The 15,810-nt window shown below is 37.5% G+C and overlaps 2 protein-coding genes across 4 annotated transcripts in view; one reads left to right on the top strand and one right to left on the bottom strand.

The window, feature by feature from the left end:
- The window catches only part of LOC143027572 (uncharacterized), a 517,585-nt gene that overhangs the window by 241,361 nt on the left and 260,414 nt on the right, over nt 1–15,810 (bottom strand). The gene's annotated exons all lie outside the window — the stretch shown is intronic.
- On the top strand, nt 1,335–4,164 carry LOC143027452 (uncharacterized; the record flags this gene model as incomplete). 3 transcript variants are annotated; one of them, XM_076188739.1, is given in 6 exon segments in its annotated part: nt 1,335–2,064; nt 2,247–2,491; nt 2,599–2,666; nt 2,872–3,226; nt 3,420–3,826; nt 4,032–4,164. In XM_076188739.1, coding segments are annotated over 2 exon segments (588 nt in total). In that variant the 3' UTR covers nt 3,820–3,826; nt 4,032–4,164.

Here is a 15,810-nt window from a genome sequence, read left to right as displayed (position 1 = left end):
GACCTTATTTATAAATCAGGCTGTAGGTTCAGAAGGAAAATGGTGGATTCCACTATAATTGAACATCTACCCACGATGAATATTTTCAAGGGTCAATGGACCCCAGACACTATATCAGGACTATTCATCACCAAACATATTGTCAACAAGCTTCCTCCCACTCCCCCTGACCCAACCTCATGTCATCCTCAGTTCACATAGGGTTGGGGTAGTGACGTTTATTATCTTCCAAGTTCCCTTTCTTTTGTAAGAGGTTGCTATTTAAGATAGCATCCTCCTTCCACTTTGTACTACTGAAGAGGATTGCAGTTAGCAATCAAAATGTATAGTTTCGCTTACGCAACTTATTCCTTCGTCCGGCTGTGGTGTTGTGATATATATATATATATGTGTATATATATATAAATATATATATATATATATATATATGTATATGTATATATCAATTGATCGCTGGGAACCATTCAGTGTAGATGTATATGTATATATATATATATATGTATATATATATATGTATGTATATATATATATATATTATAAATATATGTATGCATATATATATAAAATATACGTATATATATGTATATGTATATATATATATATATACATATATATATGTATATATGTATATGTATATATATATTATATATATATATATATATATATATATATATATATATATACCACAGTCGGAGCAGGTGAAAAGACTGGAGACGGGTTGTCTTTCTATTTTGACTGCCAACTGCAGTCCTCTTCAGTAGCACAGAGAGGGAGGAGGGTGTTATCCATAAATATCTCTTACAACAAGAGGAAGCGGGAGAGGTACATCGACGACTACTCTTACTCACTAGTGACCTGAGAATCATGTGGTATGGGGTCAGGAGGTAGGTACTTGTTGACGATATTTGCGATCATTAGTCCAATGCCCCTATGATATATTCATGTTGGGGTAATATTCTATTAGGGTAGATACTACCATCTTCCTCCTGACCTTACAGCCAGAACTGAAAATAACATCAGCTTTGTCCCAATCCAGAGGGTGATTTAACTGTTTCACGTCCTGGAACACTGTTGAACTATATTGTCCGTGTCAGTGTTCCAACACGAGGAGTTGCTGTGTCTCGCGATGCAACAACAACAAAAAAACATGCCTTTTTTAAACACGTTTTTTACAAAAAAATAAATAAATGAATAAAAAAGTGACAAAAAAACAAGATCTTCTTTTTTATATTCTGTCTTAAATATCTCGGCAAGAAAAAACACATTTCAATTGTTTCTAGATTATCAAATAAAACAGTATACCGCTCACAAACATAGTTTTTTATGATTTTAGGTCATTTCCCATTTTCTGTGTGTAATGTTTTGATGTATTTTATTGATTTGATAATGAACCTCTTGCATCTTTAACTATGAAACACATGTGTGTTAATAATATGCCGTTGATGGTGGTGATATATAAGCGTTTTCTGCCTATTTGGTGTAGTTTCTGGAATTTTGTCTCATAAGAGGTTTGGCACGACTGTGACTGAGATTTGGCAACATTGTAAGTTGTTCGTGTTTGTTATCAGTCCTGTACTCTGTTGTTGTGTGGGTAGTGTGAGTAAAACCTACAATGCTATGCAGGAAGAAGACTCCAGTTGTCAAATTATTCAAAGATGTCCCAAGTGATGGGAAAGTGGCAAAAGTGAAATGCTTATTTTGTGGGATGGTAAACCATATAGTTTAGTGCAAGAAATGTGGTGAAAAAATCAAGAAGTATTTGACACGTGGTAAAGGCAAAAAAAAAACAGTTCTTACTGACGCTGAAACTACTGAGGGAAGATTATAAGGCATAGACAGTGACTCAGACATGGAACTGCAGTTGCTCTTACATGATACAAGTGCAACAAATACAAGCACTCATACAATGCAAAGGACATTAGATGAATAATTTTTCACAAGTCCGATTCCGATGGTTCTGCCCAGACCTGACACAGCCACAGGCACAACAAGTAGACCTGGATCATTTGTTTCTGTCAGTTCTGAAATCACTCCAGTGACTTCCACTCCTGCCAAAGCCAAAAGGTTAACACAGCAGAAGATTGTTTCATACACATATGTTGACAAAATGACAGAAACACAAACAGTAAATATATACTATGTTATAGTTTATAGTTATATATTGTATATTCTAATGTGTCTCCAATGTCAACATTCAGTAATCTGTCTATTAGTATCATGATTAATGGAAATCAAATACATTACAGGAAAAAGCTCAGTTGTAGTTAGCCTGGGCTATCTATGCAAGTGGCTGTCCACTAAGCATGCTAGGTTATAAGTTGTGGGCAAAGTTCTTCAAGACTCTGAGGCCATCTTTCAAGATTCCGAGCCGGGACTCAATCTCAAACAATCTTCTTGAGAGGGTCTACCAGGAGTGTTCTGTAACTGTTAAGGAACTAGTAGCATCTGCTTCCAGTGTTGCAGTAATGTGTGATATTTAGACTAATGTCAGGTAAGAACTGTAGGAATGTGTAACATCATTATGTCACTTATTATTTCTAATATTCTTTTATAAATAATTATTGCCCTAATCAATCCTAAAATACTGGATAATTACAGGGATGAGGGGATCATAAACTTCATTGTGACAGTACCAAGGCCCATATTTTGGAGCAGCATTGCAATAGGTTAGTTTTAGTTAAAATAGCAGTCAATTACAACTCAATTGCAAAATTAACTTAGACAATAAAATAAAGTATTTCACATAAACCTCCTATCTTAAGAAGAGATTAATATTAATTAATAGTCAGTTCTCTGCATTCCGGTTTTCATTAGTTTTGTACTTTTGGAATATGCTGCAATATCTAATTATAGCTTCTGTTTTATTATTAGGTGCAGAAAGCCACATTAGGCAGTACATAGCAGATCTCCTGAAGAAAGTAGTAGACGACATTGGGCCGTTAAAAGTGTTGGGGGTCTGCACAGATATTGCCTCTAATATGAAAAAGGCTTGGTAACTGCTTCAGTTGGAGTATCCCCACATAAAACCATATGGTTGCATGGCTCACACTCTGCAGTTAATATTCACAGACCTAAAAAAGATCAAGTCTGCAGAAAATATCCAGTCTGACTGCATAAAAGTTTGCAAAGCAGTCAAACAGTCCCAAAAGCTCACTACTCTACTCAAACATCAACAACAGTCACCACAGGGGCAACAGCAGACACTAAAACTGCCTGTTAAAACAAGGTAAGAATTATTAGTATATTACTCATTGCTAAAGATCACAACTTGCAAAATAGTATTTGAAATCTCATTCTTATGCCAGTAAACTTGCTGTGAATTCTTTATTAATGGTACATTTAATCTAATGTTTCTCATGGCTGAGCTGTTTTGAATTTAGAATTCATGCTGGTAATAATATTGTTGTCCTTTGTTTCAGATGGGGATCCATTATCCAGTGTCTGAAGAGTATATGCCTTAACAAACATGCACTCCAGGCTTTTGCAATCAATGATGATGCTAAGCCTTCTTTGAATTTATCCATTAGGAAGCTCCTACTTTTAGAAGTATTTTGGGATCAAACTGAGGGTATTCTCAAGCTCCTGAAGCTAGTGGCAGATGCCATCACTGCCATAGAAGGAGACAATAAAAACTTCTCTCTGGTATTGAAAGTGTTCAGTGATTTAAAGCTGTCCTTTGAAGAGAATCTCTTCTCATCCCAAATCCTCAAGAGTGAAGAAGATGCCTTCAAGGGAATAATTTGTGAAAGGGAGAAATTCCTGGTAAAAAGTATTCACTTAGCGGCCAATTTGTTACTGTGGATGTCACCTTTCGGGTGAAGAAGCGGTAAGTAGTTTTTAGTTTTTAGTTTTATTTTGTAATAATATATTCTTATTAACCCCAAAATCCAGTCTTGCCCGTATGCCACTGCATATGCCTCCAAGTCTTACTTGACCTGAATTCACCTGACCTAAATTACTAGTAGTATCTCTTTAAAATTATACAAGTTGCGGTATCATATACTTATACTAAAAATATTGTTGATTTTCAGGTGGATGCAATGCAGGCCATTTATGAAATTGCTGCACAACTGCCAAATGTCGATGAGACCCAAGTAATAGCTGAGTTGGCAGATTACAGGTCCAAATCAAACTTTTTTTCAAAGCCATTTGTTTGGAGTGCTGTTGATAAGACATCAGCATCTAGTTGGTGGAACGGGATCTGTTGCTCAACTCAGCTGTCCTGTGTTGCCTCAAACATCCTGCAACTGCCCCCATCCAGTGCATCTGTCGAGCGATCCTTTAGCAGACATGCATTGGTACATTCTGCGAGAAGGAATCGTTTGACCACCGACAGAGCTGCCAAGTTGGTGTTTATTGGGCAAAACTTGGCACTGGGCAATATGGACGATGCCCATGAATATCCTCGCCATGCAGCTCATGCCAGTAATCCACCACCACCACAGCCATCAACCAGCAGGGATTCTACTGCTTCAAGCAGCATCCCCACTTTCCAGCTTGAGTCGGACGACTCGGACCATTCTGAAGCAGATTCTGAGGACTCAATTGATGATCTGCCCAGCCCCGGCCCTAGAGTCATGATTTCATCTGATATAGAGGAGCCTGAGGAGGAGCGGCAGGAGCTACATGACATGGAGAGATATAGTACGGAAAATTTGTAGTGTTCAATCCCTGAAGATTGAGCTTAGACTGGAGTGGATTTTAGAGGACTATGATGGATATACATGGAGGAAACCATTTATAGCAGTCCATCAAACACATGTACAGCACATGGCTATATTGAATAAAGGCACATAGACTGATCAATACTTGTTTGTTTTCAGGTTGATGACATTGCTGGTGTATACAGACACAATATATTGGCAAGTAGCTTCATGCATATTTAGATTTTGCAAGGTTGCCATATTGGCCCATATCAATTACTTATGCTTATTTTTATAGTGTCTGAAGATAGGTACACATATGTGGAGGGATGAATCAAGTACTTACACCTGTTTTCTATACTCAATATTAATATCTGAGCAACTTTAGCATTGTGAAAAAAAAATTAAACTCCGATAAAAAAAAAATCCATCACTATGTGTGTCTAAGTGATAAGACAAGAACTTTCTTACTGGAAGTGCAATACGTAAATAAAAGGATTATGAGGGTACGACTGAACTGTAATTAAGTGGTTCAAAACAACCGTTATCGTGTTACATGCTCCAAATGAGGATAACAAAGAGGAGAACGACAAGTTTTATTCACAGCTGCACGCACTCACAGATAAAACGCCTACATATGATATATTAATTCTACCTTTCCGAATAGTTCCCTCTATTTCATCCATGTTCCTCTTTCTAATCTCTGATATCTGCCTTTTGTTGAAAAGCTTGTTTATTGCTACTCTCTCTTCTTCGTCTCTCCTGTTTTCAATTTGCATAGTCAATGCAGAGATATGAATGCAATGTTCGAAAGTGGGAGTGACGTCTTTAAAACATTATAGGTAAGGAAAGCATGCATAAGGTCTGTAGTGAGAATAGAGTGTTGTCATAAGCGTCATTCAATAACCTCACCGTAGGAGCAACCTTAATTCAAGATAAAGGCATTCATAAAAGAACTTGGACTGCACCTAACGGCAAAATATACAATCAAATTGATCATGTATTACTAAACAATAAATTCAAAAATGCATTGATGGATGTACGCAGTTATACAGTAGATGAGCTGACTGCAATGTTGGTCATTATCTAGTTATAGCTGAAAAGGAAGTGAAACTGAAAACTAACAAAACTCGAAAAGCAGTAAGGTGAACTGTGCTCGCTGTAGAAAAATTGAAGGATGTTACGGTAAAAGATTAATATCAAATCAAAGTCCAAAATAGATTTGCTGTACTAAATACAGTGGTTGATGACAACGAAGCAAGTGTTCAAGATATGTAGAGATAGCTTAAACGGTAAAAGAAGTAGCCGAAACTACTATCGGCAAAAAGAAAAAAAAAAATACAAGTCATTAGAATAATGCAGACCTTAGAGATCTAATAAGCGAAAGAAAAACAACTAGAAATTAACAACAACTGAATCCTAATGATGAAAGTCTAGAAAATCAATATAGGAAAAAAGGACAAATTTTGAAAAAGGTGAAGCGACAACAGAAAAGAAAATCTCTTAAAGATAAACTAGAAATAATAGACAAGGATAGAGTTGGACTCAAAATTCTAAAAAGAGGACACCAAACCAGAGAAAGAACAATGAAAGGAATAGATGAGTATATATTGATAAATGAAGAGGATGTAATCAAACAATAGAAAAACTATTATAAAGACCTGCTCAGCAAACCTGAACCACATGACCTATTGTGAGAATATCATACATAAGAACCGTTGCAAGCTGAAGTGGCTCAACCGATACAGTGCCTGAAAAATAACAAGACTCATTGCTCAGACAATATCCCTGGATAATTGTTGAGGGACGGAAGCGAAATCGTAAAGAAAAAAATTACTTAATTAGTTGTACTGAAAGATTACTGATCTCTTGGAACGAAGATATAATTGTACATAAGAGGGAAGACAAGCTACATTGCTCCAATTACAGAGGAATTGCGTTGCTTCAAACTAAGTACTGGCAAGGGGTAATCGGGCCATCGGCGGGTAAATGGGTCATATAATTTTTTTTTTTTTTTTTTTTTTTTTTTTTAATTGGCTTTAAAATATTTCACTTTTACCCTGAATAAATACCTACCTCCATTTTACCAGAATTTTATTTACCAGTTGTAGCATCATTTTTAATACATGAATAATTTTTATATGGCCCATTTACGCCAGTGATGGCCCGATTACCCCATCCTACGGTACGAGATAGTAAAAAGAATAATTTTCTTCAGACCAGGAAGCTCAATAATAGACTATATATCTATAACAAGGCAATGGGAAAATACTGGGAATGCAACCAAGACCATTATCAGCTATTCCCAGATTTCAAATAAGCAAACAACAATACACACAAACCATCAATGTGGAACATAGTGAAGGAACTTGGAATTCCAAGTAATATTATAAACCTGGTAAAAACCTGGTCTTAGAAGAAATATTAGTGAAGTTAGAGTTGGAGGAAAATTATCAGAAAGTTTTGTTACTCTTTGATATGGCAATGGAAAGGATTACACGTGCGATGATAAATAGTGAAGAAGGATTAAACTTAAATAATAGAAAAATCAATAAGCTAACTTATCCAGATAACGTTGACATGATGGCAGATAACGTTGAAGGTCCAGGAAATATGCTATCACTCTTTCAGCAAACTGCCAGCAGAATGGGACTACATATAAACGTAGACAAAACCAAGATCTTGCAATTAAAAAGAAACGACCTTAATCAAGGAAACCAGGTAAGTCCAAATCAACAAGACAGTAAAGTTGTTAAAAGATTTAAACATCTTGATACAACAGTTACATTGAAAATGAACAAAGTAACCAGGATCACACTGGCTAAAAGTTATTGTAGTCTTTTACCCATTATGAAGAAAAGAAATATATCAAGAACCAGCAAAATAAGTATAAACAACACCATTATCAGACCTTGACCAAGAAATTAGAGAACAAATTGATGGTATTTGATAATAATGATCTAAGAAGAATAGTAGGACCAATATGTGATAAGGACATTAACGGGTGGAGAAAACGTCATAACCGAGAAAAGAGTGGAATCACCCCACAGCCATGAATTATAAATATAATCAAAAGAAACCAAATGATATGGGGTGGGCATGTTGCAAGAATGAGAAAAGAATGAACACCGAAAAGCGTCATGTTGGGGTCGGCCGGACAAGAAGACTAAGAGGTACATCAAGGTTGATGTGAATGAACAACATTAGAAAGAAGGTGCGGAAGAGATACAAGAAAGAGGTTGACTATAGAGAACTGTTGAAAAATTTTCAACGATGTAGACGATTAGTTCTAGCGGAGATGGGTTTATACGAGTCCTGTGACCCACCGGATTAAGTATATATATATATATATATATATATATATATATATATATATATATATATATACATACACACACACACACACACACACGACTCGGTGGCGCGGTTGGTAGAGTCTCCAACTGTCACTACGGCGGTCCGGGTTCGAATCCTGCCCAGGTGTGTGTGCCTGTGTGTGTTTATGTAGCCATTTAGCTGGTAGATCTCCCTCACCCTGTGCACATCTATCATTTATGTAAACTCAAGGTCGTCAAGTTCGTATACCTACTTGAAAATCTGAACAAAAACTTTGTTGTTACTCTCGAGTGGCACATAAGGAGCCTTTTGGCTTGTGCCATCTCGAGAGGTGTCAGGTTTCCATCCTTGACTCGCTGGGTTTTAATTAATTTTCAAATTACCCAGTCTATCTGGATTTTTTTTTTTTTTTTTTTTTTTAGCGCCTTTGTGTTAAACCCATCTTAATGAACCCTTTCACTTATATTGACGTGTTCAGTGTCTATTCAAATTACCATGATACGGAAACCTCTTACGTATTGTAACACCTTAATGCAACCAAATGAGGACACTCGGAGACGCGCATTTGATACATAATCAAATTTATTACATGATGTTTTGAATTAATGCCTTTCAGAGGCTAAAATTTCAGTATCTATCTTTTTAATTTCATTCCGATTAATACTTGAGATGGATCTTGCCACTAAGAAGGTATTCCTTTTGGCATGACGCTTTACCTATTTCCCTCTTGCTAAAGGCAAACGGCTTCATTGTGCTTCGGAACGACCCCAAGTTCATCTATCCAGAGTCACGTGGCTTAGTAACCTCTACCACACCTTTGTTCAATACTGTTTCATTTCTTGTTGGCCTATTTTTTCCTCGCTGGGAAGCCAAAGGAGAAGGGTAATGTTCTCGTCCGTACTTTAATGTGTACTTCGCTACTATTCGTAATTTACTATACACATTTGTTCTACCTGTTTCCAGTGGATTTATTCGGCTATTCAATGACTGTCATTAGTTGTGGCTTCCATCAGGCAATTTTATTCAGCAAAGGGGAACCCCCTGGTCATCGAAAAGGTCAAATATTTCATCCTTGTTAATGTCTATCTTGTTCAACTCAGAGTTGACATCCAATGGAATTGATTAACCCCTCCAACACTCCTTACACGTTTCATTATAATTAACAACAGACTACTTTATCCAACTATCACAGCAGGGGAGGGTTGAGACTGCTTTGATTGACCCCCAGTCAGTACGGTGGTTTCCTTTACAGATTTTATCACATCTAAACCCAGACGATGTTATCATCTTAAATGAGGGAGCGTCACCCGACTGAGAGAGCCAAGGAGACAAAAGTAAATGTGGTCTTGAATGGAATTTTACCATGGAAACCTGAGGGTGAAGGCATTGGCGGCGAAGTTGCCGGCGACGAGAGAGAAGCGTTGGCAAGCAACGGTGAGCGGGTTGGCGACGGTGGAGGTGGTGGTAGAAGTGTCTCACCTGCACAGACATGTGATCTCCCGACGGCGATGTCGCTGTAGGATGCAAAGTAAGATAAGGGCGGTCAGCCAGACAGTTTTACTATTTTACCCCCTGGTTTTTTTTTTTTTTTTTTTTTTTTTTTTTTTTTTTTTTTTTTTTTTTTTTTTTTTTTTTTTTTTTTTTTTTTTTTTTAAGGTTGGCGATGTAAAAAGATTACAGACCTAGCCTCAAGAAATTACCGTCAAGTGAGGTCACTGTATGCCCACTCTGAATTGGACCTAACCTATACTCATTCTTAAGATTAAAATATATCGGTTGGTTCACAGAGAAAATTCACTTTCCTCGCCTAGAACTATAAATAGCTATATCCAGATTTTTCCGATATGTGTACGATCTGAAAGAGATTCGGGTTTTACGAACTTGTCCAACCATAAACTTGGTTTCATTTAATATCACCTACTAATAAAGTTAGGTAGAGGTTATTTGATCACCCTGTCTGTCTGTCTGTCTGTCTGCAAAATACCTCTAGAAATTGTAGTTGAACTTCGATTTAAGTCTATGGAGGGAGAACCCAGTGATCAAGGAAATATTTATTAAGTTTTAATAGGTTCACGTTTTCTATTCTAACAGTGACAAACAGGCGCTGATGAATTAACTTCTATAATTTAAGAAAAATTAGTCCAATTTCAGCGGAACTTTCTGGAGTTGGTCTGTTGTCAAAGAAAAAATTATTATATGAATCTGAGATTTTAATTTTTCATCACTGAGATAGGTCAATTTCGCGACCTTTTTTTCATAACTTAAAAACCAATGCCCAGATTTTCATCTTATTATTAATGGATGTAAGTGAAAGGAGTATGACTGAGAGGAAAAGGTAAAGGGTATAGATGGACAAATATTAATGGAAGTAAAATCCGTAAGGTGAAGATGGATAGATTATTTCATGGAACAGCTATAAGCGATTAGGCTTGGGAGAAATTCATTATTTCAGTGGGAGATTTCAGGAAAATAATTGATGAAAGAAGAAAATAAATGGATAATGGGAAACTATTAGATAAAAAGAGCAATGAAAGTGATGAAATCTGGTAAGGCACCAGGGTTAGATGGGTATCATTTGGAGTGTCTAACGAAGGAAGGAGCTGTTATGGTAGACTGGCTAGTGAAGATAGTTGATGTGTTTAAGGAAAGGAAATACGACAAGAGACTGGAGGATTGCTTTTATAATTCTTTTACAAAGGATAAAGGGACAAATGTGAATGTAATATTTTTAGAGGGATCATTCTGTTGAGTCTAATTGGCAAGGTATATAGAAGGGCGTTAATTGAAAAGATTAAGAAGCGAACGGAGGGAGTGTGGTTCTAGGAAAGGAGGAGGATATGTGGATCAAATAGCTATGGTGAGGCAGATGTGCGGAAAGTTTATGACAAAAAGTAAGGATTTTTTTTATGATTTACTTATATATATATATATATATATATATATATATATATATATATATATATATATATATATATGCATACGTTGTTTAAGTCAACAGCTGTGATAGCATTATTCTGTTTTTAGAATTTCTTTTCTATGTTACGCACCAATGTGCGGTCGTCTGGATGCAGATCTTTTAGTAGAGTACTGAAGTCCATGGTATTTTCCTCTAGACGTCTTTCGACCTTAACTGGCCATCTTCAGGAGGTGTTAACTGGTCAAATTGTTGATAGAGAATGACTCGGTTTGGCCGTATGTTGGTAAATATCGGAGGGGAGCGGAGAGCTGAAACATCCGCCCGCCAATCAGCGCACGGGATGCGTTCTCTGTCTTCTGGTTGGTAACGACGTTTCAGGCTACTGCTGGATATAGATAGCGGGTTTTTTATTGTAAATGAGCACCGCTTCTGTCATTTTTAGTCTTCTGGTGTCGTTGTTCCTTTCGATGATGGTGGTGGTGCCTTCCATATGGTGCCTCTTCAGTGCGAGTCCATGCTCGTACAGGTGGTGTCTTCTTATGTCGCCGTCCTCCAGATGTGCTGAAATCCTCTTTGACAGTGTTGTAGTGATGACACCAATTTACCGAGAATTTAGGCGACTGCAGTCACCACTGGAACATGTGTGTTGGTACACGAAGTTCACCTCTTGCATTTCATTTGTTTTAGGGAGGCAACTGTTCATTACGACTAAGTTGTATGTCTTTCTTGTCTTGTAATAAAGAACGAGGTCGATTTTTGAAGCCGGGTCGGTGGGTGTGACGTTCTTATAAATGACATTTTGACGGCTTTCTCGTTATCCTTGTAGGCTGAAGACATAGTACCACTATAGAAGAATTTTATGTTTTGTGTAACTGGTTGTTGTTCTTGTTGGCGCATAAAGTTGTCCATTCGATGCCTTATAACGCTATTTATTTCTTGTTGCCGAGAAGCTGAATGATTCTCTTAAGCTCTGCGTTCGTGGCGGTCTATGTTGAGCAGTGGGTGAGGGATCTTTTCACGAAGGCATTGATAACACTGCGTCGATACTACTCAGGACATTCGCTTGCACCATTAAAGGCAAAGCTCAACCGCTTAATTCGTGACAACAACAACTCTAGCACAACAAAGCTCCCCTTAATAGAAGATGACCATAAAATTTGTTATGCTTCTCGTGTACAACACACATGTTCCAGTGGGGACTGCAGTCGCCTAAATTCTCGGTACATACATACATACATACATACATACATATATATATATATATATATATATATATATATATATATACATATATATATACATATATATATATATATATATATATATATATATGATTTTTATGGATCAGGAGAAAGCTTATAACAGGTCCGACAGAAAGGCATTGTGGGAGGTGTTGTGGACATATAGGATAAGAGGAAAGTTGCTAAAGGCAGTCAAAAGTTTTTGCGTGAGTATTAGAGCTTATGTTAGGGCTGTAATTTATAAGACTGGGGGGTATGAGGTAAAAGTAGGGCTGCGCCAGTGTTGTGCAATGTTGGCATAGTTGTTCAACTTGTGCCTTGATGGGGTGTCACGGAAGGTAAATGCGACGGTAATTAGCAATGGATTACAGATGGTTAGTGAGAGTGGAGGGAAGTAGAGGGTGAGCCAGTTATTGTTTGCTGGTGACACTGTGTTTGCGGCTGGGTCAAATTAGGGTCTATGGCAGCTCGTGACAGAGCTTGGCATGGTATGTTATAGGTAAAAACAGAAAGTAGATGTGGGCAAAGATAAGGGAATGAGATGTACACAGGGAAAGTGTGGCAGCGAGTTGGAAGTAAGTCTTAAGGAATAGAGATTAAAGGAATTGGAGAATTTTAAGTATGTATGGTTACATTAACAGAAAATGGAGGAGTGAACGTTGAAGTGTATCATAGAATAAAGGAAGCAAGTGTCTTGGAGGAATGAAAAATGTTATGAGAAATAGACGTCTGAAGATGACTGCAAAGAAGAGATTTATTGACGGGGTGATTGTGCCTACAGCACTGTTTGGGGCTGAGACTTGGAGTTTAAGGGAGGTACAAAGGATGAGTTTAACCGTGTTTGAGATGAAGTATTTAAGAAGTATAATGGGAGTTATGCGGATGGATAGAATGAGAAATGAGGAGGTGAGGCACAGAATGATAAGGAAAAGAGTTGGTAAAAAGGATTGATAAAAAAAATACAGGGTTAATTAGGGTGTATAAAAAAAGGAATGAAGAAAGGTGATAGAAAAGGATTATGGAAGACAAAGGTGGATATAAAGACTTTAAGGGGAGGACTGATAAAATTGGATGGATGGATGGATGGATGGGGTAAAGGGGGCTTGGGTACAACGAGAATTGAGCTGTCAGAAAGGATTGATCATGAATACTGGGATAGTTTGGGTATATGAAAAATATGAGTGAAGGAAGATTACCAAAACAGAGTGTGGGAGGCAGAGGTGGGTGGAGAGGCCTTGAGGGGAGGACCGTTAATAATTGGAGGGAGGGAGGGGTGAGATGAAAGGGGCTTTGGGTACAAAGAGAATGTTTGCTGAGTAGGAAGAAGATAAGAGATAGATGTGAGTGGAGAGTGTTAAAAAATGGATGATAATTTGATGCTACTATATATTATTGGACAAATTTAGATTTAAGAAAGAAATAGGAAAAATTTGGTTTACTAATAGGGTAGTCAACAAATGGAATAGACTTGGTAAACATGTAGTGAGCGCTGAAACTATCGGTTGTTTTAAGAAACGGTTAGACAACTTTATGGATGGGGATGGCAGGTGGTAATAAACATGGAACTGCTTAGTATATGCCTTATGGTCTCTTGCAGTCTCCTTCATTCTTATGTTCTTGAGTGGATGAAAGGAGAGGGTCGCCATGTAATAAGGCGGTATGTGTGTTGGGGGTAAACCAAATTCGGCTGTAGAGCGTTGCTGCGGAGGTGATGTGCATTGGTGCATTGCTTTTGACCCATACACTGGGCGGGGAGCTATGACAAAAAGGACAACAAATCGATATTGGACTCGTGTGAGGCAGGTGACGGGAGGTTGCATGTCTTGGCTGACCATCCCCCTTATAAAAGGGAAAGCGTTTGTTGGTATATGTATGTATGTATATATATCTGAAGCCATCATTGATGCTCTGTCTTTTATAAGAAATTGAGTTATGCCTGAAATGTATAGCTTGTTTTTTAGATTTTGGGGACAAAGGCGTTGGTGGAGGTGTGAGTTGTTTTTTCTTCTTTTTTTGTAACATGGAGAAATGTTGACAAAGCAATCTGAAACGAATTTCATATTTCACTTGGAACTTTATGGTAAATGTTTAGAATTCTGAACATACTGTAGATATTGTAGTCATCTGAGCTTTGATACACAAGTTATCTACATAATGCTGTAGAGAATAATAATTTTGATTTTCCAATTATGAGCACAATTAACATAAATGAGTAGCTACGCAATGAATTTCTGTAAGAAGTTATTGGTTATATTCACAGAGAGATGTAACTTGCATCATTTACAATAACTGCATCAATATAACAACTGATACTTGTCAAAGCAGTCTAGAAACAAGCCCTGCCAATACAGTGCCAAAACAATTATTTGATTGGGCGACCATTTCTCGTAAAAAATAAGGATGTATGGTGTTTGCCCCAAGAGAGCCAATACAAAGTAGTAAAAAATAAATTGATGCATAGATAAAAGTTATGAAAAAAAAAATCCGAAAGAGGATAAAACAAAATTCTAATATACACCATCAGAAATCATATAGCACTGAGCAACGAAAAAAAATGTCGAAGGTTCCTTTGTATTTGTGCGTCTGCGTGTATGTGTGCTGATTTTTCTTTTTACGAAACCATAATCAAGTTTTTACAGCACACTGAACGTCACCTGCACGGGAAGCATGTGTCACGTGTATCTTGTGGCCAGGACATGATAGTGAATAGAAATGGAATGGGATGGATGAATAATTTTAGCATAGAGAATCAAATTTGTTAGGAATGAAATGGAATGGTGTAGTCTTAGATTTTTTTTTTTTCAAATGCCTTCTATCCTTATCGGAAATAACATTACACTGCGCGGATAGTTTTTCTCTCAGTATCCGCTGATTGCCGACTGCTGTAGTTTTCAGAGAATCGAGTATGTGTTACATGCAAATTCAGTCTGGTGTTCCCGCGAAAACGATTAGTCCAACAACGTGAACTGCAAACCTTGTTCAGACGAGTGGTCATAATATTGGCTTAGCAAACTGAGCAGATAGACATAAGTTACCGCGATGCTGACCACGACAAAAATAACGCGTAATCAACCGTCTCTTGAAGAGCTGCTTCGCACTAAATAGCTGAAGTCCAGCTCAAGAACCACTCGGCCTGCAGCTATAACAACACCGACCAATCACAACGACAATAGGCCATATAGCAAAGTTCATTTTACTTTCAGTTTCCGGGCAGCCCACGACAACGAAATCTTAAGAAATTTGCATTGGGCCGCTCGATCTATTCCAACCACTTATCCTGCGTTTACACCGAGCGAGTCTGGGCCGATTCTCGCTAAATGCTGCGTATTTGAATAGTTAGAAGAAGACTGATTGCAGCATTCTAGGGACACTTCATCAATCTATCTAACATTCGTAAAGATTTAGCTCCTTTCATTTCGCCATTGAGTTTCTCACTATATGACGCAGAGGTAATTTGACATTTGAAGATTAGAAAAACGAAAGATTGTAACCGACATCGTTTCTACTCAAACGAACTCACAACAGTTGATGAGAATCTCCCGAGACTCGCTCGGAGTAAACGCAGCCTAAGGGCAGTGTTTTTCAACCAAGGGTCCGTATATACCTACTAAGGAGTCCGTAGGACGGATAATTCAGTATATCACACTTAATCCTGTCATAGCTCCTTTTTCAT

This window comes from Oratosquilla oratoria, chromosome 8, assembly GCF_046742065.1.
Source record: "Oratosquilla oratoria isolate Oo_2021 chromosome 8, ASM4674206v1, whole genome shotgun sequence".
Classification (NCBI taxonomy): Eukaryota; Metazoa; Arthropoda; class Malacostraca; order Stomatopoda; family Squillidae; genus Oratosquilla; species Oratosquilla oratoria.
The sequence above is the reverse complement of the archived record's forward strand: the minus strand, read 5'-3'. Positions and strand labels throughout refer to the sequence as shown.